The sequence below is a fragment of the Felis catus genome, chromosome C1, assembly GCF_018350175.1.
Source record: "Felis catus isolate Fca126 chromosome C1, F.catus_Fca126_mat1.0, whole genome shotgun sequence".
Classification (NCBI taxonomy): Eukaryota; Metazoa; Chordata; class Mammalia; order Carnivora; family Felidae; genus Felis; species Felis catus.
The window spans coordinates 93,287,346-93,314,594 of NC_058375.1; the positions used below are offsets into that span (position 1 = coordinate 93,287,346).

At 55.0% G+C, this 27,249-nt stretch overlaps 3 protein-coding genes across 8 annotated transcripts; 2 read left to right on the forward strand and 1 right to left on the reverse strand.

Moving 5' to 3' along the window:
- The first annotated feature begins 866 nt into the window (after nucleotides 1-866).
- ATXN7L2 (ataxin 7 like 2) lies at nucleotides 867-9,490 on the forward strand. Of its 4 annotated transcripts, none has more exons than XM_011285161.4 (11): nucleotides 867-1,036; nucleotides 2,951-3,016; nucleotides 3,179-3,283; nucleotides 3,688-3,895; nucleotides 4,199-4,485; nucleotides 5,078-5,160; nucleotides 5,517-5,767; nucleotides 6,571-6,769; nucleotides 6,913-7,034; nucleotides 7,525-8,320; nucleotides 9,339-9,490. In XM_011285161.4, exons 1-11 carry the CDS (start codon nucleotides 910-912, stop codon nucleotides 9,351-9,353), a joined length of 2,259 nt encoding a protein of 752 aa, XP_011283463.3. In that variant the 5' UTR covers nucleotides 867-909; the 3' UTR covers nucleotides 9,354-9,490. The 4 variants fall into 4 exon arrangements, 3 of the variants coding, with proteins under 3 accessions (XP_011283463.3, XP_019693133.3, XP_023114732.2); XR_002161151.3 differs by having other exon boundaries at nucleotides 7,525-8,488; XM_019837574.3 differs by having other exon boundaries at nucleotides 7,525-9,490.
- A 154-nt stretch (nucleotides 9,491-9,644) lies between these two features.
- Nucleotides 9,645-16,506, forward strand: CYB561D1 (cytochrome b561 family member D1). 3 transcript variants are annotated; one of them, XM_003990404.6, is made up of 3 exons: nucleotides 9,645-11,059; nucleotides 11,594-11,631; nucleotides 12,223-16,506. In XM_003990404.6, exons 1-3 carry the CDS (start codon nucleotides 10,912-10,914, stop codon nucleotides 12,724-12,726), a joined length of 690 nt encoding a protein of 229 aa, XP_003990453.1. In that variant the 5' UTR covers nucleotides 9,645-10,911; the 3' UTR covers nucleotides 12,727-16,506. The 3 variants fall into 3 exon arrangements, with proteins under 3 accessions (XP_003990453.1, XP_003990455.1, XP_044889196.1); XM_045033261.1 differs by lacking the exon at nucleotides 9,645-11,059 and adding an exon at nucleotides 11,093-11,188; XM_003990406.6 differs by lacking the exon at nucleotides 11,594-11,631 and having other exon boundaries at nucleotides 9,645-10,926.
- A 3,733-nt stretch (nucleotides 16,507-20,239) lies between these two features.
- AMIGO1 (adhesion molecule with Ig like domain 1) lies at nucleotides 20,240-24,973 on the reverse strand. Its single transcript, XM_006934974.5, has one exon. The coding sequence runs from the start codon at nucleotides 24,971-24,973 to the stop codon at nucleotides 23,492-23,494; it is 1,482 nt and encodes a 493-aa protein (XP_006935036.1). The 3' UTR covers nucleotides 20,240-23,491.
- Nucleotides 24,974-27,249: the final 2,276 nt, after the last annotated feature.

Here is a 27,249-nt window from a genome sequence, read left to right on the forward strand (position 1 = left end):
CTGGTAGCAGCCCTTCCAGCAGAGAAAATATTCATTAGAAAAAGAAGCCAAAGTGATGGATGGAGTCGGGGTCCAGCCAGGGTTTGGGAAGAGGCGGCACAGGGTATCGATCGCAGTTCTCAGGAGGAGAGAAGGATCAGCAGAGATGCCGCAAACACCAGCAGCCTCGGGGCCACCCCAGTTCCGGGGCTGGCTCTGGCTCGGAGATAGCCTTCTGTCATCCTGACAGGTGATCTTGATCAGCTCATCTAGGTCCTTCCAAACCCAGACAACGCCACTCCAACCCTCTGCCCTGCATCAGGGCAGCGTGGGTTTCCCACAGATGAAGCACAACACGGTAGACGAGGACCCTCCCCCCCCCCCAACCCTTGTGTCCTTCAGCGCATCCTACAGACTCCCTCCCCTTGCCCTTCTGATTCACAGCGCCCACCTCCCTGCACCTACCCTATTCGATCTACTGGGGAGCGAAGTCGCTTCTTGACCGCCAGCCCGGGAAGGGGCGCCAGCCAGCTGGCGGAGACACGGCTTAGAGGGGCGTCTTGGGCAGAGAGAGGTTTGGGGCTAAGGTGTGTATGCAGTGAGCTTGGAAGAGTGGGCTGGTAGCACAAAGAATGTATGCACAAGGGTTAGGAGAGGAGGTCCTGGGGCTTTGGTCTCTTTGCCCCCCGCATTTGTGCATTTTGCAGGGGCTTTTGCAGCAAGCACGGTAGGCAACAGCACGCCCTCCAAGACTACATTTCCCAGAAGGCTACGCGGGAGGGAGAGTGAGGGGCAGGCAACCTGTGCTGCGCTTGCGCAAAGAGTGAGCTGGAAAGGTGGGAGGGAGAGGGGAGGCGTGCCCGCGGCGGGGCTTGGGGGGAGGGGGCCGCGCGGCGGTGGCGCCGGGGCGGGCGCGCGTCCGCGGCGGTGATGGCGGTGCGTGAACGCGCGGCGGCAGCAATGGCCGCTCTGGAGCGGCGGGTGCCGAGTCTCGATGACTTCGCGGGACAGAGCTGGAGCTCGTGGGTGGAACGGGCCGACCTGCCCGCGGCCGACGGTGAGTGAAGCTCCCCTAGAGTCCGGGGACCCCATCACTGTCTCCCCTCCCCCTCTCCGGGCCCCCGCCAGCAGAGGGGAGCCGCCGACGGGAGCCGCCGTCCGGCTCCCCGGCCCCCCAAACAAAGGACCCGCCGGGTCCTAGTGCCCGCCTGCTCCGTCACCTTCGCGCCTCCGGGTCCTAGCGCCGGCTCACAGCCCGCAGCCCACCCTGCCCACCTCTGCTTCTGCCGGTGCCCAGTACCTGCCCCCACATCTGCTTGCCTTTATCTTTCTCTTCGCCTGCTGTCCTCTAGCTTCCGCCCCTCCTGCACCTGCCTAGGGCTTTCCCCGTCCGCAACAGTCCTCTCCACGTGTTTCCCACGCACCCCACTTCTGTGCCCCCCTCCCAACCCCCCTTGTTCTTTCGCCTTCTGCCCCACACCTCCTGCTCCTCCTCGGCGTTTGCCTGCCGGTTACAGTGCTACTGGACCCCCCCCCCCCGCCCCCTCCGCCTTAGTTCGTCGGTCCATCCATCAATCCATCCTCCCTTCCTCCCTCCTTTCGTCCATCCATCCCTCTCTGCCTGCAACCCTCAGTCCTTTCCCGGGCCTCTTGCCCTCCCTCTTGGCTCTCTCCCCTGACCCCCACCTTCTCTAGGCCCCTGAGTGCCTTTAGTAAGGGGGCTGACAGCCCCTTCTGCTGATCTTTGTCTCCTGGGCCCCAGGGGGCACCTGGCCTCGTGGCCTTTGGGGTGACAGCAGGCATCACAGCCCTGAAGAAGTTTGCAAGTGAGAAGAGGTGGAGGAGGAGACCGCATGGAGCGGTCTCTGATGACACTTGTTCTCCTCTGAGACATCCGACTCCCAGCTCAGTTCTGCCCATCACTGCATTTAAACGGACTTAAGAGTGGGAGCTGCCCCTTGTCTCTTGCATGCCTAACCCACTACCCCTCATATCTGGAGATTATGTAAGACTGTCAGTGATCTTCTCATCCTAGAAAGGGGCAAATCTATTAGTAGGCGTTAGAAGCACATCTAAGTGGAAGCCCAGGCTACCCCAGGACTGCCCCATGCTGGGTGGGCAAGGATGGGGCCATTGTCAGGGTCTGGGTGCTTTGAGAACCGGAAATGGAATCAGACGGGTTTGGTGACTCAGAATTGATTTTTTTTTCCAAGGGACAGGGAGGGGGCGTAGAGGAGGGGAGGGGAGAGGAGTGAGGTAGGGGGATGGGGGAAAGAGCTGCTTTGCACAGCTAAGATGTTTTTGTCATCAACCCAGAAACTGAGGTACAAGGGCAACCCTTGCCCAAAGCCCTCCTAAAGAGGGGAGGGGCTTGCATAGCTGACCAAGGGGACTTTGAAGATGCCATAGGACCCCCAATACAGCAATTTCTGTGCTCTGTGACCATCCTGTCAACGCAGGACCTGAGAAGCTGGGTGTAACTTTGTCAGTGCCATGGTAACCCAAGTGGAACAAAATTGCATTCATGGGGATGGAGTCCTAGGAGAGTATATGTTTGGTATGGCACAGAGTGGCAGAAAGGGCCCATCTAAGAAATCTCAAGAAGGGTATAGTAAAATATGCTAAGGATTGTTTCTCATTTAAATGGGGAAGCAAGCCCAGAAGGAGATCATATTTACCCACAATCACTCAGCTAGTCAGCAGTGGAACCCTGACTTGCACCTTGGAGTGAAGGGTCCATAGCAAAGGTGCCAGGATCCCTTCTAATGGAATTAGCTCATTGCAGAGGTAGCAGGTAAAGGAAGAATGGGCGCTTGAAAATGACCCACTGAAAGCTTCTCCAAGTGGTCCTGAGCACCAGGAGCTTGTTAGGGAGTGTGGGCTTCCTACTGCTTGGCTGCCAGTGCTGGTTGGGTAGGAGTTGGGGCTTCTGGGGTAGGGGTGGGCCTTCTGAGCTGTGTTTCTCCTCCAGGGGCTGAGTTGGAGGAGAGTAACAAAAACACAAAGAAGTTGGATGCCATGACCCTCATTAAAGAAGGTGGGAGTTGACACACATTAGGGCTGGGACCTGGGGCAGATGGGGGGCTGCCGGGGTGGGGGTGGGGAGGGTATCTTCTGAGTGGGGGTAGGAGTGCTCTCTGATCTTACAGGGAAACCCTGGGATCCCCAGCCCCAGTGATAAGGACTTCTGTCATTGCAGACATGTCCATCTTCGGGCACTGCCCTGCCCATGACGACTTCTATTTGGTTGTGTGTAACCACTGCAGCCAAGTGGTGAAGCCTCAAGCTTTCCAGAAGCACTGCGGTGAGGGGCGCCCTAGGGAGGACATAGAGGGAACAGGGGAAGGTGGAGCACGGAACTCTGAGGACAGGGTCAGTTGGGAGGTCACGTGGGTAATAGGGGAAGGCGCTGGGGATCAGAAGGTCCTGGGGGCAGTTTCAGAGGATTGTGGCAGGTCAGAGTGATTGTTTGAGCAAAATTCTAGCATCTGGTGGAATTAGAGGAAGAGCTAAAAGGTTCAAGAAACTGGATCCTAGAATTTTTGAGTCTTGAAGGCTCAGATTCAGGTGGGAAGACGGCAAATTTAAAATCTAGTCTTGGGAAAGTCCAGAGTTTGTATTGTGAGTCTATGAGCAGGGCTAGGAGGTTGGGGAAGGAGGCAGTTTATATCACTCACCTCGATTACTCTCTCCACCTCCTGGTGACAGAAAGAAGACATGGGCCCCTCAGCAAGCTTTACGCCCGGGCCCCACCCCCACCTCCAGCCCCTGCCAGCTCTCAGAAATGCCATGTAGTGAATGGGCAGGGCCCAGCTTGTAGGGCCCCAGGTTCCACCAAAACCTCCAGGGAGAAGGGCCAGGGGTCCCGGAGCCGTGGCCACCAGCCTCCTGATAAGACACAGAAGGACAACCTCTGGTAAGGAGAGGCTGGAGACTCCCTGAGACCAGCCTTGACCCTGACCCTAGCCCAGGGAGGGATTAACACAAATGCAGGCAGCTGTGGGGCCATGGGCACTGCTCACAGCAGGAGGCAGCCAGCTCTCTCTGCCGCTCCCTTCCATATGTTCCAAGGAATATGGGGTCCCCTTTTCCCATGTTCTGCACCCCTGCTGGAGCCCACCCAAATTCCAGGGCTGGGAAGGAGATGGCTCTGGGCTAGAGTCCAGGGCCCAGGCCCAGCCCCCCTGCCCCCCAGCCCACACCCTCTCTCCATATGTAGCCTTTTCGTGCCTGTGGTGAATCTGGAGAAGATGTCCAGTCTCCCGAAGCCCGATGGACACGGAATCAGGGTGGCCCCGCCCTCTGCTTTCCTCAGCCAGCCTGGCGGCCTCACCAAGGACTCCCCTGGAAAAACCCCCATGGCAACCCCTTCTAAAGAACCTCCTGGGAGAGAGAGCATCGAGATGACCCCCAGCGAGGGCCCCAGTCACCGGGCTGAAGGCAGCCCCCCTGAAAAGGAGCCTGGTGGGGCCAGACTGCCCCCCAAAACCCACCGGAAGATGGCTCGTAAGTAGTCATGATCTTGGGGGTCAGGAAGGTAGAGTGGGAATCCTTTTGGACTACTTTGTCCTTGGACCTGACGGAAAGGGGTCAGGAACGAGTGGGCCCGGCCATCACTGGTTGCAGGGTACGGGAGCCCATGGTCACCCCTTGATGTGGACACGTGCTTAAACTCCTTGCTTTCTAGGAAGGCTCTCTCCAGCCCAGGTTTCCTGATCAAGGCTAAGGGAGCTTATGCCCAAGCAGGGCATCACCCTGGGCTGTTGACCTTTAGCTCTTTTCTCACCTAGATCCAGGGCACCCGATCGCTCCCACAGCTGGTTTCTCTGGCATCCCACATACCTGTGGCTGCTTTTGTTTCTTGATATGTGTTGCCCTGTTTTGGACTTGGCATTGCTAAAAGGAGGGCCTGGGCTGGGCATGGGGATGGGGATAGTTCTTTCGCCCAGCAGGGAGCTGCTGGTGCTGGGAGGCGTTTCTCTGGGAGGCCGCAGCCCTGGACTTGACCGCCAGAGGCTCTTGTGTCTCAGGCCCAGCTCTCCCTAGGCCTTTCCATGGGAAATGGCCATGGGGTTCACAGGAACTGTTTTCCCCACAGGGAAGGAGTGCGACCTCAACAGGCAGTGTGGGGTAATAAACCCAGAGACCAAAAAGATCTGTACCCGCCTGCTAACCTGCAAGGTAATCCCAGTCCCACCGCACCCTGAGGGACAGCACACACACAGGTCCTGGGCAAGGAGAGAAACCACAGTGTTAGCCAAGATCCAGCTCAAGGGGTGGGAGTAAAGCCCCAGTGAAGCAAGGGGAGAGGAGGCTGTTCTCAGTGGGCCCGCGGTGGAACAGTAGGTAGGGGTGGCTTCCAGATTGCCCCACTCCAATGGAAGGTTCTGGTCCTTTGGGGGAGTGAAACAAAGACACACAAATACACCCACAAACATACTCACAGCCCCCTTCTCCACTTGCCCAGGCTAGAGCACACTGCTGCCTCTTACTCCTGCTCAGCTCACACCCCCTCCCCACCCTTCACCCTATTCTAGATCCACTCAGTGCACCAGCGCCGGGAGGTCCAGGGCCGAGCCAAGGACTTTGATGTGCTAGTGGCAGAACTGAAGGCCAACTCTCGCAAAGGGGAGTCTCCCAAGGAGAAGAGCCCAGGGCGCAAGGAGCCCACTCTTGAGCGCCCCTCCCAGGAGCCCCCCTCTTCAGTCCAGGTTGTGGCAGCGGCCGCCCCCAGCAGCACCTTCTCTGCTCGCGCCAAGCAGACCTACCCATACTGTGCACTGCCCAGGTAAGTCCAGGATCCAGTCCCCCATCTGGGGACACTTGGTCTGAAACCATCAGGGACCCCGGGAGATCGACCCAGGGAGTCTCACTCTGCCTTGAGTTGGGGGGGATACCTGGGGACCCCCAGCAGTGGTGTGGAAGTAGGGGACTACCTGCTTCTAACCAAGCATACTGTAGTACCTCAGCCTCTGTGTAGCTTGCCAGTTACAGTACCTGGGATAAAAACATTTTCCCAGCTGCTTCTGACAGGCCAAAACTTGTAACTGGGGAACCGAAAGGGTCAGGGTCCTGGGTGAGGCAGTCCTACTGTATTCATTCACTGGCCCCTTCGTGTGCAGAGGCTGCGCTGGAGCCCTGGGAGAGCCTGCCTTGCCGGAAGGAGACACATGCATCTCTGCCTGTTACACAGGGGGCAGACGTGAAACAGGCTCAGCTCACAGACAGGCTCATGCAAGAAGGGGGTTGAGAGAATTGACTGGGCTGACCAGAGCTGGGTGCAGTTAAGCTCAGAAGATTTTCTGGAGGAGGCAAATCTGGAGCAGATTCCCCCCCCCACCCCCACCCCCCACCCCCCAGGAGGCAGGGCCTGGGAAGTGAAGGGGCTGGGGAGAGGATCCCTTGGGAGCTGTGGCCCCTGACCTTTCCGGCTCTTACAATGTGAGCTCTGTTGTTCCCTCCCTTCCTGTCCTCCTTCCTCTTTGTCTGATTGCCCAGCAGGGTGTCTGCCCTGGCGGTTCAGGGACACCCCCACCCCGACCCACTCCTGTCTCAGTCTCATCGCCCTCACATCCCCTTTGGCCCTTCCAGGTCCCGGGCCTCCTCTGAGAGTGAGTTGGATGATGAAGGCCCCTGTGGTGGTGATGGGGACCCAGGCCTGTTCCCCTTTCCCCTGCCCCGGGGTGGGGCCCAGGCCTCCAGCGAGGAGAGTGAGGAGGAGGGGACATCTGACGACCTCCACCTCCCCCCTGACTGCCATTATGCAACCCGGCCCCCGCGGCCACAGGCGGTAAGGAACTGGGGCAGGGACCTGGGGTGGGGGGTGGCCCAGCCCTCCTGGCCCACAGTGCGGGGAGGAGGTCAGATCCTTTGTACAGGAGCCCTCCCTGCATCCCAGGCCCCGCTAACCACGGACCTTCCTTCTGCCTCTAGTTCTGCACGTTTGGGAGCCGGCTGGTGAGTCCAGGATGCTACGTGTTTAGCCGCCGGCTGGACCGGTTCTGCTCAGCACTGAGCTCCATGCTGGAGCGGCACCTCAGCTCACACATGTGGAAGTGAGTCTCTCAGGCCCAGAACTTCCCTCCCTAGACCTCAAGCCCCAGACATACGTGAGCTTCAGAAGCCCTAATTCTTCTCACATACCTATGGATGTGGTTCGGCGTTTGTCGGGAAGACCCCAGATAGAACGAACAGGAGGCGGGGAAACTTGGCAGCCTGAAGCTGGGCTAAGGCAGGGCATGGGTGGGCAGTCTGGGAGGGAATCCCGACTCTTAGCCATCACTTCCAGTACCTCTTGGGTGACTAGGGATAGGGGATGTCCAAACTGAAATTTGAAACGAGGTTCTTAATGGGTGTGTATACTAGTTCATTCCTGCTTATCCCTGTGCTGTCTTCCTAACCCTCAGTTCCAGTGTCTCCCAGCAGATGGCAGCAAGGCCGGGGCTCTGTGGGCCATCTCTAGGTGGGGCGGAGAGACTGGTGTATGTCGGAAGGGAGGGCCTCTTGTTTGCTTGGCATCTCAGTGGAGCTCTCTCTCTGCTGCAGGAAGATCCCACCGGCGGCTGAGCCTCCATCCCACCTTGTCAGCTCCGCACTCGCTGCTCCCCTGAGCCCATCCTCTACTGGCAGCTGCCCCCGCCTTCCAGGCCCACCCCTCAGACCTGCCTGCCCAGCCTCCACGCCCCCCGCCAAGGACGGCCTTGTCCCCAGCTACCCTGCAGGCTCCCCCAGTGTGGCAGCTGCCTGCAGCCAGGCGGAGTGCATGGGCGGGAGCCAGGCCATCACCTCACCACTGCCTGCCAACACGCCATCCCCATCCTTCAGCAAACTCCCGCCTTCGAAGGCCAGCAAGTCGTCCAAAGGCAAGGATGGGGCTGAGGTGGAGGCCCCTTCTCGAAAGCGAAAGTTATCACCAGGCCCCACTACTTTCAAACGGACCTGCATCCTGGATCCCCCTGGAAAAGGCAAACCCTCTGGCTGCCGGGGCCTCTCAGCCAAGACTAAAACTGCCCTGGGCATGGGGCTTAATGGGACAGTGGGGCCAAGAGTGAAGCGGGCAGGGCCCCTGGACTGTCGGGGTTCCCCTCATCAGCCCCCTACTCCAGTCAAGGCTTCTCAGCTGGACAACCGGGGAGCGGCTGGACACCCAGCCAAGGCCCTGCCAACCAATTGCCTCTCTGAGGAGGAGGTAGCCAAGAAGCGGAAAAACCTGGCCACTTACTGCCGGCCAGTGAAGGCCAAGCACTGCCAGGCTGGCGCCCCTGCTGATGCGGCCTGTTCTGTGCGCCGCAAGAAGCCGGGTCCAGCCATGGCCTTTGAGGAGAAGTGTTCTACACTGAAGGTACCAGCCCAGCTCCCTGAAGAGCATGGGCAGGGAAAAGTCAGGATGGACGAGGGTAAAATACACAGTGGGGACCTGACACAGAGAAGGTGCTAAGTAAATGTTTGTGTAGGGAAGGGATGAAAGAGGAAATTGAGACAGTTCCTGGGCCATCTTCTCTAGGGAGAGGTAGGTCAGCTCTTCGAAAGGTAACCTAGCTTTTGTTTGATGGGCCTCCCTCTATCTCCAGCCCTCTCCCTTGAGCTAAAGAGATGCTGCCTCTCCCCTGCCCCAACACCTGCTTCTGTTTTAATCAAAGGGCCACTTTCTGAATTGGCTGTGGCCTTCACACCAGGAACTACAGCTACCTCTGTCCCCTGAAGGAAAGGCAGTTGGACTCCATGAACTCTGATGGGAAAGGTTTGGGCAATGGGGTGGAGTCTGGGTTGCCAAGCCGTGGCCCGACATGCTGGGCAGCAGGGTGGGCAGGCTGGTCCAGTTCTTTGGTTCTGCCTCGGGGCATCAGGGCATGCAAGGGCAGGAACACCACCCAAGGTCCACATACGTATATGTGTCCACCTTGCACATGTGCCCACTTCCGGGTTTTCAGGGGCTAGGCGAGTTTTCCAGGGTTTCTGGTAAAGCCAGTAGCCAGGTTTATGTGCCTCTTCTGATGGCAGCCCTGGAGTAGCATTATATGGGCTATCCATTTGATCTCAGCCAGGAGGGACTTACTGGCGGTGAGACAGGGGATGCCCTTCCGGTTCAGGCACGGGCCAGACGTGTACCAAATCCTCTGGTACCCATATGAAAGGGTTTGGGGCAGTGCCCCACACGTGTGTGCATGTGTACATGGGTGTTTTCAGGCTGTCCCTGTTGGGCTGGCATTCATCTCTCCCTTCACCCTTCACCCGGCTTCCCTCACCAGCCCAGCAGGAGAAAAGCAAGCTTTAGCTCCAATGGTCCACACAGTGCACGGGTAGGAGGCCTGCTAGGCCCCCCAGCCTGACCGTGTCTCTTGCCTCTTGTCTTCCTGCAGTCTAAAGCCCATTAACAAGAAAGTGCCTGCCCACTGCGATGGAGCCGCCAGCACCTCCTCCCCTCCAGATCCGGGCCCCAGGCTGCTGCCGCTTTTTATAACTTTATATTATTTTTTTTAAGAAAAAAAAAAAACTCTTTAAAATACCTCAAGACTGTCTCCCTGTTCTGTTGCTGCTAAGAAAATGTAAAAACAGAAACGTAGAAAAGGAAGGAAAAAGATGTAATAAAATGAGTGTCCTTGCTGTCCCCATCTGCACCCCAAGAGGCCAAGATGATGGGCAGCCAGACTCCAGCTCCCATCTCTTGCCTGCAGATGTCTCTTAGCTCTTATATTTTTGTCCTTTTAAACAATGTGGAAATGGCTGGGGTTTGTGTCATGGGGGCAGTCTTCTCTTCAGATAAGATGATGAGGCATGTCGCTCTGAGTGAGCAAGGCTAGCCAGAGTCTTTACCCCAGAGATGACTCCAGTCATCAAGGGAAACTTGACGGGGTGGGGAGCCACACCTCCGGCTCTACTCTCAGGTCTTTGCCCTGAACCTCTGCGGGAGTCAGCTAGGGCCCTTCTCCAGTCTTTCAGCCTCCATCCAGTCCTGGGCCTCCATCCCATCTCTGAATTATTGCCTCAGTCTCTTCAGCTGTTCCTGCCCTTCCCGCCTCTCACTAGCAGCCTTATTTTCTCAACCACTCGGGGAGCTCGAATTGAGTTGGTAACTGCTCTAAGGATGTCCGTGATTTCTGCGGGACAGCCTATTTTGGTCTCTCTGTCCGTAGCCTGTGGGTTTGCCCTTCAGGAAGGGATAGGGTCTCTTCCAGGTAGGCCTCCTTAAGGTGAACCACACCTTTTTGGAGGCAAGAAGGGGAAGGGTATGATCACTTACAGAACTTCTGGTGTGGGAGGCAGCAGGAATGTGGGAGGACCTGGTCCCTTAGGATCACCTGGCTCCCCAGGACTGAACAGATGGTGTGGAGGTGGGAAGGGCTGCGTGTGCCCTAGTTCTTCCCTTTATCTCACTGGAGACTAGTGCATGTCCCTCCTTTGGTCCTCAAACCTGAACTCACCAGGCACAGGGCACTGTTTTTTGGCCTTGTCCTTTTGGTCTCTTTGCTTTTAGGCGGAAAAGACTCTTATTCCCTTAACAAGCCAGAAGAAGGGATGGCAGGAGGGTGTAGGCAGGTGGAGAAATCCAGTGTTTCTAGAAGACTGTTCAAACCACTGGTCTCACGCTCTTGGTTCAGTGTACGAAGTTTGTGATTGGGGTTTGGGTGGAATCAGTTACCATACGTGTAATTTCCACAGGCTACTTGAGGCGTAAGTCCTTGTGGACAGAAAGGTGCAAATGAGGTTGACCGAAGAAACCAGGCTGGTCGCCTGCTGTCGGGTCCCCTTCTGCCCCCAGGGCTCCCTAGGGCCGACGCGCTTTCCCCCCAGCCCACAGAGGGCGCTGTGGGCGAGTCCGCCGTACTGCCGGCGGCGGCCCGGGGAGGGGCCTCTCCCGCCGTCGCGGCCGCCTCCGCGATCGCAAACCCGGAAGACGCGCTCTAGCAGCTGTGAGTGTGCGCCGGCCCGGCCATGCAGCCCCTGGAGGTAGGTCTGGTTCCCGCTCCAGCGAGGGAGCCGAGACTGACCCGCTGGCTGCGGAGAGGCAGTGGGATCTTGGCGCACCTGGTGGCTTTGGGCTTCACCATCTTTCTGACTGTGCTGTCCCGGCCGGGAACCAGTGAGTGTGCAAGGCGGGGCGGGGCCAGGAAAGGGGGCGGAGCCGGGATGCTGGAGGAGCGGCGCCTGGAGCGCTCGGAGAACTGGCGTGGGGACCCCGCAGTGGTGGGGGGAGGCGTACTGTGGAAGGGTAGTAAGGGCGTGGTGGGGCGGGTCCCCGGGAGGTGGGTCCTGGAAGGATCCGACTCTGGGTGCTGGGGTGGAGAGGCAGACACTGAACTGACCTCAGCTCATCAGAAGCAGAGACCCTCATGGAGAATACAAGCAAAGAAGACCAAGGTCCATTCTAGGACTGGGCTGACAGCTGCGAGGTGCCGAATGGGGAACACAGGCCAAATTGATGCATATTTGTCCCCTTAGTTGGTCATCGTAAGGCCCCTTGACTGCTCCACTTTGCACGGAGCTCCTGATTCGTGATTGGAGCTGGGGATAGTACACTGACCTTTCCCCTATAGCCAGATTTTTTGGGCTCCAGCCAGCCACAGGGGCAGAAACAATGGTGCCCAGCCATCAGTCTGTTCTCTTTGATTCTTAGGTCTTTTCTCCTGGCACCCTGTATTCATGGCCTTGGCGGTGAGTTTGGGCTTCTTTTCTGCAGCTGATTCGTTAGAATATGCCCATAGGGAAGCATCCAGCCTTCCAAAGGCGTGCAGCCTTTCTGAGGCTCAGAGAGGTGGGGGAAAGAGCAAGGGCCCCATCTTTCCCTGCAACCTATGATTGGGAGACATGGAGGGCCGGGCTGTAGTTAGTATCAAGTGGTTGAAGGGGGTTGGGAGAGTATGGAAGATGTATCTTTCTCCCCTATGGTCTGAAAGGAGGAAGTAGAAGGGGTGTTGTCCAGTCACCCCCCCAACACCCCTACCCCCTCAAAGTTCAGGAACTTGCTAAAGATTTGCTTAATATTGGTCAAGAAGTGGGAATCATTGCCTGTGGAGGAGGAGGAGGAGGAGGTAGGGCATGGATGTCACCCTGAGTGATAAAACTTCCACTCGAGTGTTGATTCTCCATTGTGCCCAGAAATCCTGACCTGTGATGTAGGAGGTCCTGGTGGGAGTTCTTTGGCCTCCATCCTTTGTACCCCCTGTTTGGATGTATGAGAGCACCCCTTTTTTCTTAGGCCTCCAAGCTGGCCTGAGGCTCACGGGCCCTCTCCTGTGTTCACAGTTCTGCCTCTGCATGGCTGAGGCCATCCTGCTCTTCTCGCCTGAGCACTCCCCGTTCTTCTTCTGCTCCCGAAAGGCTCGGATCCGACTCCACTGGGCAGGGCAGACCCTAGCCATCCTCTGTGCAGCCCTGGGCCTGGGCTTCATCATCTCCAGCAGGACCCGCAGTGAGCTGCCCCACCTGGTGTCCTGGCACAGCTGGGTAGGCGCTCTGACCCTGCTGGCCACTAGTGGTCAGGCACTATGTGGGCTCTGCCTCCTCTGTCCTCGAGCAGCCAGAGTCTCAAGGGTGGCTCGCCTCAAGCTCTACCATCTGACTTGTGGACTGGTGGTCTACCTGATGGCTACAGGAACGGTGTTCCTAGGCATGCACTCAGTGTGGTTCCAGGCCCAAATCAAAGGTGCAGCCTGGTACCTGTGCCTGGCACTGCCCCTCTATCCGGCCCTGGTGATCATGCACCAGATCTCCAGCTCCTACTTGCCAAAGAAGAAAATGGAAATGTAAGTTCCTCTGAACTTTGAATGTAGGTGGGACACTTGCCTTGGACTTAAATGTTTCCTCTGGTGACCTTCAAGGGATCCACTTCAGAAGTGGTAGGATTTTTGTACTTCTTAGCTGGGCCAGGGGCCACAGAAACCCAAACTGCTATTGCTGACGACGATTCAGGGGGCCCAAATGGGGAAATATACTGGGTGCAAGTGGAAGGTAAGGGGGGGGGGGTGTGGCCTTGGTCCTGAAGCCTCCACTCTTGATGGGACACAGAAGTGTTGGGCGGCGGCGGTGATGGTGTTGGCAGTCATTTCTTGCCTGTGCTCCTGATGGAGAGTTGGGTTGCTGTAACTTATGAATGAGCACAGTGGCTCTTTGGGTCTGTTGGAGACAGCAGTGTGGAGAGAGCCCATGGGTTATGGTTCCTGTAGGTTCTAATGTGCAACCTTCGGCAAGTCACATGCCTCAGGACCTCAGTTTCCACATCTGTGTCATGGGTGAGTTTCTAAACAGTCTCCCAATATTCAGTGTCTGTCAGGTTGATGTCACAGAACACTCTCCCCGCTCTGGAACGGTGGCTGGACCACTAAGCAGACTCAGGATGTGATTCATACATTTGTTATTCTCTTATCCCGCTGAAGGGACAGGTCTGTCTTTGTGGCCTTCCAAGAATCTGTGCCAATTTGGCTCCTGGACTAGGGCACAGAAGGTCAGGCACTGTGGAAAGAAGGGTCCCATGTGAGGCTCTTTTGAACTCCAAGACAGTAAAGGCACTAAAGTCACTTTAAAGCTTTTGAAGGAGCAGAGGGGCATTGGCCTAACCAAGCCTATGGCTCCTGGCTGGGCCTCTTAGCTCAGTTAAGAACTTCCTTCAGCCCACCTCAGAATCTGGGCTTGAGGGCTGCATGTCATGGGTTCGCACCTTCCCCGACATGTGTTCTCAGTGGCAAAGTAGTCCTGAGCTTCTCATGTTCAGCCCTTCCTCGGGCTCACATTCTTGCCTTAGCACATAGCTTTATGTAGGTATTCTGAAACTTTTAGAACAAACTAAGAGCTAAGGAAGAGGGGTAGGGCTTTTCTGATCTAGGGAAAACAAAGTCTCCCTGGTCCCTTTCTCAGCTAAGCTTTTCTCAGTTGCGGTCTCTTGCCAGCTCTTTGGTCTAGGAGGGGGCTGAGTTAGTTGCCAGTTGGCAAAAAAGGGCCGGGTCCTCTTCCCTGCAGAGACCCCTCCTTGTTCCAAACTGAAGCTAGTACCCCAGACCATTCTCAGTGGTGAGAGCTGGATGCCGGACTGGTTAACTGTGATCTGGCTTGGTCTCAGAGATGGGACCTCCATAGATCATGACAAGGACTGAAGATGGCTAAGCCAGAAAAGCTGATGTTGAGGCAAGTAAAGACAGCTCAGGGGATACTCTGGGAGGTCTGGGTATAGGGGCTGGAGCTCCAGGTCCCAGGAGCAGGGCAGGCGTTCCTAGATGGCAATAATTTAGATGTCCCAGGTCTTCCTAAGATGTAAGAGCTTCCTGTCTGGGTGGCTCGGAAGCAAGGAGGTTGGTATGATTTAACAGTCCAGGACTTGGGACTGCGAGGGCACAAGCGTCCTCTGAGTGGATCTCATTGGGTCAGATGGCATCTCCAGGAGCTCTCCAGACCCAGGGCATCCAAAGGGGGTCTCTGCTGTTCAGAGGGTGATTATACCTGTCTCATTGTCTGCTCTTCTCTCTCAAACTACCCAATGTGGTCTGAACTTGGAGAAGATGGTTCCTGGGGCATTCTTCCCTAGTGTCACTTGGATCAGGGACTCCATCTCTTCTCCCCCTGTCACAGCCAGTGCTGGGAGTCCCATCCTGTCTACAGCAGGGTGACAGGGCCGGTGAGGTTCACCAGCTTCTGCGAGCCAAGCAGGCAGCGCCATAAAGCCTGAGCCTGCCTGAGGTGTTGCCTCCTCCCAGGTGGTGCGGGGGCTGGTGGGCGGGCGGGCAGGCGGGCTGACAGCCGGCAGTTTGCGTGGGCTGTGCCAGCTGATGTCTATTCCCAGCCCTCGGAGGAAGGGGGAAGTCATTTATATTCTGCAGGAGGAAGGGGCGCCAGCTGTCACCTATCTGACCAGGAGGCCTGGAGGGCAAGGGCACAGGGCCGAGAGGAGGGCACAGGTGGTCTTCTGCTTAGCCTGACTGCAGTATAGGGAGTAGGTCACCAGGAGGAGCCCTTCTTCCCGGTTGGCCAGGTTGTGGGGGGACTTCCCCCCCCTTCTCTGAATCCCATCACCACCTGCCCTCACATCCTGGGCCAGCAGCTGGACAACCATTAGACCTCAGTGCCAGGGCACTCTTCCTCCAGCTGGGAAGAGGTAGCTGCCTGCTACATATGCCTCCTGCTTGTGTGTTTCCTCCTCCCTACACCCTGTTACCCCCACCTCTCTTTATCTCCCCATCTGGGATATTAGCTGGGCTCCTCAGCAATGAGGCAGAGGCCTTGGGGGAAGAAGCGAATGTCTACCCTTTTGCCCTTGTTCCCTGGCTAGGGAAAGCTGCTAGTAGTCAGCCTGTACTGTCTTTTTTAAAAAAAGCCAGGGTGCTCAAATTAAAAAAAAAAAAAAAAAAGCATGTCATTTGCACAAATTTGCATATCAGGCTCACTAAGACTTGATTCCAAATATGATATTTTAAACTCAACCTTGAGGACATTAGAAATGTAGATGTTTTTTGTAACCAAATCCAAATGGTAACAGGATTACCAGTCTGGGTTCAGACCCCTCCCCCAGCCCCCATCTTTCCCGTAACCACTCCCCTTGAGCCCCACCAGAGCTGGGGTTGGTGTTGAATGGCAGGAGCCCTGTGTCTTGGGGAATTAATTTTTCCAGCCTCACCTTCTTGGCTGTTCAGCTGCATCAAAGGTAGGCCGCCGCCCCTTGCCAGCCTGTTTCTCCTCTCCCTAGCATCTCACAGGGCAGACTGCCCATCCCAGTCCCTGACACCGGCCTGTCCCTTCTTTCTCATTGTCTCCACCCTTCCACCCCCGTGCATGGCTGCTCTGGGTCTTGTTTTTCAAACCTCACTGTGGGAGATCTAGGCATCTTCCCTGAGCCAGCTGGCTGCTGTGCCAAGGCCTGTTCAGAGTTAACAATAATCATTAGCTGCACAGTGCTGGGGCCTTTCAGCTCCAGGGCTCTAGGCACTTGCAGGCTGAGTCAGCCAGCCCTCACCTTCCCCCTCCTTCTGGGCAGCTAGAGTGTAATGGAATGGGGAGGGGGTGGTCAGAGTCTCACTTCCCAACCATGGCTTGAGGCTGCTTTCCTTTGGGAGTGGGCCTTGAGCTTCCTCTGGGTATATTACTAAGGCCTTTTCACCTGACAGAGATCAAGACGAGAACACAGTGTAGGTTCTGCTGAGAGTGGCAGTGGCCGTCATTGACCCTGAACCTCCAGTACTCCTGTCCTTCCTTCTGTTATCTGTCTTAACTTCCAGAGGACACCCCTGGTCCTGATGCCCCAATCTCAGCATTTCTGGTTGCCCTTTGCAACCTTAGGGAGCAGGGAGGCTTCTGGGGTAGTGCTCCACTCTTCCTGTATCCGGTTGACCTAAGAGCCTGTGTATCATGCAGTAAAAAGCACATTGACCTGGGAACCAGGAGGGCTGCAGTCTACATTTGCTCAGCTCCTAACACTGGTGTGGCTGTGGGCAAATCACTTACTGTTTGACCTACCTCACAGGGATGTTGTGAGGGTTTGATGAGAAAATGCATGTTAACAGGCATTGGAAAGTCCAAAGTATTAAATGTAAACAGGTGATAGTATGTTCTTGTCCTTGACTCTTTCATTCAGCCTGGCTCTGGGTTTGATGCTTCTTTTATAGGGAGGCGATAAACAGTTACAGCTAAGATGCTTAGAGGACCCAAGTCCCTGGCAGCTCGTGTCGTCAGCCATCCCGAGAACACACACACATTTCTTCCTTCTAGATGAAAGGTCAGCTCTCATCCACTCCTGTCAGGAAAGCCACCAAGCCCGGCAAAGCCAGCCCTAAGTGCTGCTGGTTTCAAGGCATGGGGCTGGTGTAAATCCGGAAATCAGTGCAGTTGTTCCCTCATCCAACCTGAAGTTCCTGGAGCTGGTCTGTCTGAATCTCTCCTACCTAATTCTGCACTTCTGAGGGAAAAGTGGAGCAGGCAAGCCAGGGAGACAGGAGCAATAGTAACGGACACAACACCGCCACCCTGACTCTCTGGTTTCCCCTGTAGCCCCAGGCTGAGCAAGGCCCGCCTCAGGCCCTCATGCCCGGCACTGGAGATGTAGAGCTGACACGCGGCCCCTAGCTTGTTCGCAGTTTTTTCTCTTTCCTCGTTACAGGCTCTTGGAGTAGGATCATAGTCCCCTCCTCAAAGGACTTTATTGGAATTAAAACACACACACACACACACACACCCCATGACAGCAGTTCTATTTAAATGTCAAATTAGGGGAAGGATACTTTCTATTCCATTTGAGAACTGCCAGCAGTCTGCTGGGAGTGCACAGAGAGAGGCAGGAACAACAGCAGTGCAGAGGCTCCAGTATTCAGTTTTTTATCTCAATTGTTTGTTTTCGATCCTGGGATCCAGCAGTGAGACACTAGTCAGGCGTTGTGGGCATAGCCTGAGCAGTTCTCACCAGCACAGGCACAGAGCAGATATAGGTGACATACAGGAGGACAGGGCCCCAGAACTGCCCTGGTGGGTGTTTTGAAGTAGACAGTCCCCAGCAGTGGGCTAAGCTTAAAGCAGACCCGAATTACATCCAGTAAGAAGCCTTCCCCCTAGATATCCACCCAGAAGGCTTGGCTAGTCACCAATGTGTAGGGAATAAGAGTTCCAGTTTTTAATCTACCTGCTATTGTCAGAATTTCCCAGATGATTTTTTTTTAACCTCTGCTAAAAGCAGATTAAATAGCTACTTCAGGCCATTCTGTGGTACCAGAGGATTCAGCTCTTTGTCTCACTGAGTATACATGAGGGGCCCCCAGCACCCCTCTCTTTAAAGCAGGTTGTGAGTTATCTCACCGGGCTCAGGACTGAGCTGGGCCTTTCTAGCTAGACCCCACCCAAAGCAAACTGGCCAAGTGAAGGAGCAGTGGGAGGTGAGGGAAAAGCAGCACCTACTTCTGTCCAGCTACAGTGCTTCCCCCTCCCTCCCCGTGTGCCTACTTGCATGTACACACACAAACACACACGTGCATATACACACCCCTAACTTAGGGGCCAATGACTCTCACCTTATGCATTCCAGTGCTGTAGGGTGCCTGGAGGGCTCCCTGTAAGGCTCTGTGTCCTGGCTCACAGAAAAATGGTTCTCAGACTGTGGTTCCACGCCCTCTATGTGTGGGACAGTAACCACACTGACACAGACGAGAAGGCCTCAGGGCAGATCTAAGTATCTTTGCCACTTGGTATTTCCTACCTGACAGCGTATAAGCCTGATGAAGGGGCTTGATGAAGCGGCTGCATTAGCCTTCCTCTCTCAAGCCCCAGGAAAGGATGCATCTGGCACAGGCTCACTGTAGCCAGACCAGAAAAGCCAACCTTCCTACTGCATAGGCCTGAGCCTTTTCTACATTGTGGATGAGGAAAGGAGCTTCACGGTGGCTTCCTGGGAGACGCGGTAAGTGCTACAAGAACTACAACTGCAGAAGGGAAGGAGGTGAGAGGTCAAATGGAAAGGAGAGTAGGCTGGCCAACGCAACCGAACTTTCTACTTCTGTTGCACAAGGCAACTGTCCTGTTAGCCTCCACCACTCCGCCGAAATGCCACCTAAGAGGAGCTGAGTGCTACAAGACATGGTAGACAAAATTGCACATCTTGGCCAGAATCTTAGGGAACTTCTTGTGGTTTGGGGATGGGGGCTGTGGGGCTGAGGTGCAGCCATGGCCTTGGGAGGGAGGAGAAGGGAGCATCACAACTTTGCAGGCTCAGAGACAGGGCTTGGCACAGGCCATGACAGAGGGGAGAACTCCCAGCAGCCTTCCCAGACCTGTTCTCTTTTTTTTTTTAATTTTTTTTTTCAATGTTTATTTATTTTTGGGACAGAGAGAGACAGAGCATGAGGGAGGGGCAGAGAGAGAGAGGGAGACACAGAATCGGAAACAGGCTCCAGGCTCTGAGCCATCAGCCCAGAGCCTGACGCGGGGCTCGAACTCCCGGACCGCGAGATCGTGACCTGGCTGAAGTCGGACGCTTAACCGACTGCGCCACCCAGGCGCCCCCAGACCTGTTCTCTTTACCAGCGTCCCCTTCTTGGCCAACCTCAGCCACAGCAAAAGCTGCTTTGAAAAGATGAAAAAATGCTATTTAAATGTAGACTGTGGGGGCACTCTGGCATCAACATCTGCCATTGCGCTGACTGCCAGCTCTGATTTGTCTGATGTAGCTGGAGTGAGGTGTCCCCATCTCTTCACCACTTTGGTTGTTCCTCATGAAGAAAACAAGACAACTTTCCAGACAGCGGAGGGCTGCCCTCTGGCCAAGATTTTATCAATGTAGGAAATTAGGTAATGATTCAAATTCCTTTCTTTCTTCTTTATACCATCTCCTCTCCCCTTTTGGAATCTACCAGACAATCCCCTTCCAGAAGTACCCAGAGAGTACCCAAAGAATTTGCCTGTTCAGAGTTTAGTAGAATCCAGTCCAGTAGAATCCTGATAGATTGTGTCTGTACCAAGAACCTGGGGGTTGCATTTCTCTGTTGTATGCAATGCCCAGGACACGCTAAACTATCTGTGAATATTAACTTGCCCATTCGATGAATATACGTTTAGCCGAACTTAGTTACCATTTACAGCATGCAAAAATACAGGTAATAATCAAAATACTGAAACTGAGCTGCTTTCCACCAATTCTTCTAATCTAGTCCAAGTGTTTTCCATAGCATGGTTAGTAGGCTTCATCCAGACTTTTAAGAAAACTCTGTGGGGAGGCAGCCCTCCTCCCCAGGGATCTAGGAAGACTTCATTATCTATAGGCTGTAGTCTCAGGTAAAGGAATTTCTAAACTCTCTCCTGCTGGTCAGTGGCATTTCTTTTGAGAATCCTATCAGGTTGGGAAACTATGGTCTGCTGGCCAAAATCAGGCCGCTGCTGGGTTTTGTATGGTCTGTGAGCTAATAAGAGTTTTAACATTTTTAAATGGCTGAAAAAACTCAAAAGCCATGTTAAAATTATGTGAAATTCAAATTTCAATGTCTGTAAATAAATTTTTACTAGAACAGAGCCACCGTCATTAGTTTATGTACTGTCTATGGCTGCCTTCCTATCACAGTGGCCCAACTAAGTAGTTGTAACAGAGAGTGTATGGCCTGCAAAGCCTAACGTATTTACTATCTGGCTCTTTACAGAAGGAGTTTGTTGACCCTGGTCTATTTTCATGCCTGGATGTGGATTCTACCCTTGCCTTTATAATAGCATTTAAATACCTCTCCTTACTTAGGCCACATACTTCTGAGGTAGAGAAAGCCCCACCCACAGGCTGAAAAGATAAATAAAGCAGTCACAGACTATGCCAGAACAGAGACTCAAGCCAGGTTTAATGATCATAGTCTAGTGTCAGAGCCCAGAGGCTCCAAGGTCTGCCAGCCTGGATTGTACATAAGTGGGAGGGATAGGATCCTGGACTGGGAGGCCTGCTTGCTTTGCCAGCAGGGCTACAAGGAAGTACAGAGGAAAGAACACACAGAAAATTGGTATCAGTCGGCTTTACTGTCCCCAGCTGAGTGTACTCTCTCCTGGCCCCTTCCTAGGAGCCCCATAAATACAAGCAAAGAAAAAAGATCACAAATAATCACATAGACAGATTGTAGAGCCCTGTCATATTCTGTCTCCAGGGACAGCTGCTTCCTGGGAGACATGTCTCGTTTATGGGTGCAGGGTAGGGGGAAGGGAGGAAGTGATTTCTCAGCCTTTTCTTATAACCAGACCTGGCAGTTTCCTACACAAGGTTCTAGTGAGCTCATATATACTGAATACCTAATCCCCCAAGTAGAAAGCTGCCTTTGGGTTCTATCAACTGAAACCATGGGAAGAGGCTAATCGGTTCAATCTCTTGGTGGGGCAGCTAGGCACATCTACCAGTCTTTCAAATGAGGGGCCTACCTAGTGGATACAGTAGGGATACAGGGCCTTACGAGGGGCCTTTTCCTGGTCCCTAAACTGGGTAGGACTTATGAAGAGAATGGCCCTCTTAGTCCTCAGGAACTCAGAATGCTCTAGAAGGCCAATTTCATTTGACTTTTAAAGATTTTCAGAGCCCTAGGTGGTGCCTAGCGGGAAATTGCAGCATGGAGATGAAATTTTCCCAGGTTCCCTAATAAGTCAGAGGAGGGATGCCTGGTTCCTATAGCTCCATTAACAAAATCCCCAGAAGTCTCTGGAACATAACCAGACAAGTTTTCCTTCATGCGCCTGTCTTTCCGGGGCAGTTAACACAGGGAGAACAACTTCTAGCTGCTTGCTCCCCTGCCGGTTTCCTTCTGGGTCTGTCATTGACCTAGTTATACATTTATTTCTCACATACATGGACTTTCATCCAAGGAAGGTTTCGGAGGGGTCTGAAGACCCAGCTAGCTCCTCATGGGCCCTTCTCCCCAGGTGCCCTGACCTGTGGTTCTCCTAACCCCAGCCTTTGCAGAGAAGTTATTTGGTGCCAGGGGGATGTGGGTAAAGCTTCAGGGAGTTCAGAAATTAAAAGTACAAGAGTTGGTACTTGGGGAGCCTGGCGCAGTCACTGTCTCTCCTATGGGATACAAAAGCTGTGTGCATGAAGCTGTGAGCATAGGCGGAACCCACTCTGACAGGGGACGTTAGTGGGGACTGAAGAATCACTGTCCTGGTGGAAGTCAAGGTGCTGGTGTGCATGCGTACCTATAAGCGTGCGTACCTAGGAGCATGCAAGTACTTGAGGGAAAGGCTGCACCTCTCCCAACAAACGAGGTTACTAATTAAAGGACGGACAGCAGTCTTGACATCCCAGGCACAGACAAGGGGAAGATGTTGCGTTCCGGTCCCCTTTCCCAATCCCGACAGGCAGCAGGAGTCAGGCCCTCCTAGCAAGCAGCCCTCACCCACAGGTCGATGACACCTCTTGGAACCTAAAAAGCAGGTCAGAAAGCTAGAAGATCTGGAGGACTTCCAATGGACAGGGGACTTGGTTGGGAGAAGGGAAGACACTGAAAAAGACCAACATCAGAGGACATTTTCACCTGTGCCCTGCTGGTCCCCTTGCCAAAGCTCAGAGCACCCATCTCCCAGGGCCTGCAGTATAGTCAAGGGGCGCAGTCATCTCCAGACCCAAAGTATTCTGCAGCCTTGGATGGAATGGAATGTTGGGCCTGTTCTTAAGTTCCTCTGGCCTGACCACCACAACTGCACAGACCTCTGGCTGAGAGGGATGGAGGTGGCAGAACTTTCCTAATGAGAGTTCAGTGCCACTGTCTGTTACACGGTTACCTAGAACCTTGTGGAGAGGGGCAGAACTCTAAGCTGCACTCCGCCTTGCCATTCTGGGGCAGAATTCCAACCCCTCGGATAATGAAATCCCGTGCTTTGGCTCTGCAGCAGGGTGAGATCTAAGAGAGGCTGCTTTGTCAACACAGAGAAAATACATAACTGGTTCCCTCCATGCCCAAGCACAGTCTAGTCCAGCTGGGGCCAGACTTTCCAGGATTCCTCCCATTGCAGAGCAGCGTATTAGGGAAAACTCAATCCCATCTGAACTTGCTAAGAAGCCTGAGAGAAGAGATGGCAAACACGAAATCAGGTACGTCCAGCTGGATGCTACATGATAGAGGCTGATTTACCCTCCTCCGCCTAGTGTGAGGCAGCCCCATATCCCACGTCTGTGGCAGGCACCCATGAAAGCTCTGCCTCCGGCAGCCCCCACCCTGGTCTGACACACAGGTGCTGGGAACCAAATGATAATCAAGGGTTTACCAACCGGGGAATTAGCAAATCTGGAGCTTATCCCCCATCTACAAGTTTTGTGATGGCACGTATGCTGTGACGCAGACCCCCTCCGTTCATGCTGTATCCCTCTGTGCCACTGGTTCCGGGACAAGGGACAGATACCACCTCTCACATTGTTGCCACATCTGACAGGCAACAGGCCAGGCTCCTGCAAAGATCCGTCCATCCAGGACTCATCGGGAAAGAGAGGCATTAGTGGGAAACCTCACAATAGCTTTGGGGAGCATTACTGATTGAGGCCTCAGCATTTTCCTGACTCACTTTCCCAAAGGTTTCCAATTTCCCCAGCTGTGAAGTGTGACTTCCTGGCCAAAGAAGATACTACAGCTCTTCCCCAGTGTCGCTCCTATGGAAGATCCCCCCCAACCCCCAGCACACACAACACCGCAGGTGTGGGTGGGCAGAGATAGAAAAAAAAATTTTTTTCCCCCAAATGATTCTCTTTTAAGGAGCTAGGGATGACCTCAAAAAAGTTTCGGGAATCTGCTCTTCCCCCCGCCCCTACCTCATTCCCACCCAACTCAGACATGCTCCTCTTCCTCCACCGCACTGAGAATTCCCAGGGCTTTGGGTAAGGGTGTAGCACTTGCCTAAGGATTTGACATATCCATATTTGAAAATCGTGGCAGCCACACCCTGGTTGAGGTCTATGCCAGCTATTGTACCCGTGACCAATTCCCTCACGGTCAGGGGGAACCCACTCCCTTGGGCAGCCAGCCCTCTCTTCCATCCCCTCATATCCTTCAGGGGTGCATTACCTCTCCTGGGGCAGAATCTCCCCACCAACCCATCCTGCTCACACCACAATGGGTGTATCAGAGAAGACCGAGCTGACCGATTCTGGATCCGACATCCTCCGCTGGCCCTTGCCTGTTGCCTCGGGCACTGGCAGGGTGTTGCCTGGCTTCAGCTTGCCATTTTGACCCTGCCCGGGGCCAGCAGGCTCCAGGAAAGCCACCCGCCGGTCAAAACCATCATCCTTGTCCCCACCGGCCATAGGATCGTGATTGGGTGTGGTACTAAGCATGGAAGAGCTGAGGCTGTCTCCTTGATGGCTGGATGGTTTCTCGACACCCCGGCACCAGCATCGGCAAGGGGTTAGGTACAGGTATATGAGGACCAGGACCACACTGAGGATACAGCCCACTAGGGTGGTATAGGCTGTGTTGAGGGTGTCGTGGTGTCCGTGCAAGGTGAAATTATACACTTTCAACTCCACAGACAGTGTCTCGTTGAAAGCCTCCCCCATGGCGTAGCAGGTGTACACACCCCCATCCTCAACCTGCACCTGCTGGAAATGAAGACTGCCGTCCTTGGACACGGTCACTGTGCTGTTGGCCACCTCATCTAGCACCCGTTCGTTGCTTGGCGTCACCCACACCTTGGTCATGCCCTGCTGCTTGGTGTCACACTTGATGGTCAAGGTGTCCCCCAAGTGGGCTTCCCAGGCACGCTCCTTGTACTCGCTGCAGTTGAGGAAACTCAGGTTGAAGACATTGTGCAGCTTTTTGGAGCTCATACAGTACAGGTCCTCCTGAAAGTCCATCACGGAGCTCAGCTGCCGGTACTGCCAGTGCGAAAAGAGCTGGTAGAGCTCACAGTCACAGTGCAGGGGGTTGTTGTGCAGGTACAGCCCGTTCTTGACCCATGCCGGCAGCTTCTGCAGGTCGGGCAATGGCAAGTTCTTCAGCTTGTTGGAGGAGAGATCCAGGAGTGTTAGTTTGGGTAGCTTGGCTCCTTCCTTAACCAGCTCCAGAGGGAAGCGGGAAATCTGGTTCTGGCTCAAGTAGAGTTTCTGCAGCTGGGTCATGTCGTCGAAGGCGCAGCGGTCCACTGCCATAATATGGTTATTGTAGAGCAGCAGCACCTCCAGCGCTTGTAGTTCACTGAACAGGAACTCGTCCAGTGTACGGAGCTGGTTGGAGGAGAGGTCCAGGTAGCGCAGGTTGGGCACTGGGGAAAAGGCCTCAGAGGAGATGAAGTTCAGGTGGTTGTGGCTCAGCAGCAGGGACTGCAGGTGGATCAGGCGTGTGGGCGTCCACTCCGCCCGCAGGCGGCTCAGGTTGTTGTGGCTGAGGTCTAACAGTGCGGTGTAGCTGGGTAAGGAGTGGGGCACGTTGGGCAGCTGCTGCTTGGAGCAACTGAGGATGTTGCTGGCGCACAGGCAGGCAGCAGGGCAGCTAACCACAGGACGGGCGGCCCTGGCCACCTCAAAGAGGAGCAGGAACAAGGACAGCAGCAGGAGCCAGAGGCCTCGCGGGTCACGCTGGGGTTGCATAGTGTCACTGGGAAGGGCGAGGAAGGCCACCAGCAAGATCTGGGAGGGAGTCACCCGGGCATGTTCTGGTGGGATAAGGAAGGAAGGCTCACTTTGACTACAGGCTTCAGAAAGACAGCCTGGGTTTGTGGTCACTAGCGCCTCTGAAGGGAAGGACCCTTCCTCCTCCTCCCCCACCCCCCTCCTTCCCCTCCACCCCAACGCTGGGCTAGAAGAGAGAGAGATGCTGGGTAGTTCCCAAGCGCTGTGCAGGCAGTGGGCTCAAAATACTGGGCAGAGGAGGAGGTGAGCACACGGGCCTACCGGGCTGGGGTCACAGGAGTGTAGGATGGGGGGTATGCGCGGGATTGTTAGGAGCTGTTGGTTTCACAGGGGTTGCAGCGGGTTTGACAGCAGGGTCAGCGGGGCCTCTGGGGAGGAGCCGAGGGAAGGTCAACAGGGCACCGGTTGGGTAGGGCGCCTACCGACAGGGCTGAGGGTTCCCGGGGCCTGTGGGGGCGGGCTCCCCCCGGGACCGCTGGTCACTGCACCTGCTCGGCAAGGACGTGTCTCAGCCCATGGCGGGTCCGGGAGCTCCGTCGCGGCCTCCCCCGGCGCCTCACCGGCCGGCCTGTCGCGGCGCCCGCCTTACGCAGGCGCCCGCGCCCGGCCACATCGCCTCCCGGGGACTCGCCGGGCTCCGCTCCGCCGCGCCGCCGCCTCGACCGCCGTGCCCGCCAGAGCCCACCGACCACGGCCGCCGCCTCCGGCTCCGCGGGTCCCGCGTGGAGCGGTGCGGGGACCTGGAGACGCCGCGATCCGAGCCGAGGGAGCAGCGTGGGGGCAGCGAGCACCGCGCGCGCGCCCGTCGCCGGAGCCTCGGGGCGCGTGCGCGCGGCGGGGGCGGGGCGCACGTGCGTGTGTTTGTGTCGGAACCGGACAGGCGGCCGCGCGCCAGGTCGTTCTTTCTCGGAAGGGGGTCCGGGCGGGGACCTGAGGACGGAAACTGTCAGGAAGGGACTCTGGCCCCTAGCCCCTCTCTGACTTCCTCCACCTTCTTTCATTCTCTGCACAGCCCCCAAGCTTCTACCTACCGAAATCTCTGCTAGGGAAACTAGGTCTAGCTGGAATGAATCCGCGGCAACTGACTCCGGGGCAGGAAGCGTCACATGTCTTTTAATCCTACAAATTAAAGAAATCTGGCTCAGCGCCCGCCTGTCAGTGTTGGCGGGAAATTCATTAGTCACGTTCTGAGGTTCCCCACTTCTCTCTCTAGGGCTGTGAAGTCTCAATATTTGGGGGGAAGAGCCTTGTTTTTGTGTTTGTTTCAGTCTTGCTGCTATTATTCCACGACTCTTGGGGTAACCACTGAAGGATACATTTCCACAGCCTGCAAGCCAGGAAGGTAAAGGAGTGGTGGTCTTTGGTGCATGTCCAGGCCCCGGGATCCTACTTTCCCAGGCTACCCATGAAGCGATCCCTACTGCACCCCTGACGGGCGCGCGCGCGCGCGCGCGCACACACACACACACACACACACACACACACACACACACAGATTTCATACAAGCCAGGAATAGGTTTCCACTTTTGGAACCTCCAAAACCTTTCCCCGCCTGGGGGGAAGTCGTTCATCCCTCAGGCCTGGCCACTTGCCCTCTTCCTGAACCAGTACCAGCTCTTTCCCCTCCTCTTACGGAGCAATTCCAACATCGTTTCTCTGTGACCTAATCCTCAAGATAAAACCGGGAGGGGGAGTGGGGACAGTGAGGAGGGGGGGGGGTCTTCTTTAGGATGGTCCCTGAAACACCAAGAAGCTGTTAACCAGTGTTTGGTGTTGGGGGTTAGGCGTGGAGTGAGGGAGATGTCAGAAGAGCTTAAACCTTTTATAACTCAAGACTATAGCTGTTTCTTGGGATGGTAGACCCTGAGGGAGAAATTACCTTTTTATTCTTTCTAGTTTCTTACAACAGCAGGAACGAGACTGAAATTAATGTCTCAATACATTAGCCTGCTAAGAGTTTTAAAAAGAAAGAATTTATATCTGTCACATATGTTTTAGGTTGAATTTAAGTGAACGTATTATCTCTTCAAGGGGTATTAGCATGTTAACCTTATGCATAGCGTGAAAGATCTTTCCCTGTTCATTTGAGACATCAGTGATAAGGTGGGGAGAGTATTCGGGGAGGAGGAAGTATTGAAATGACATTGCATCAGTACTCTATTACCGCTTAACAAATTACCCCAAAACTCAGTGGCTTACTACAACAATATGCATTTATTGTCTGTCATGGCTT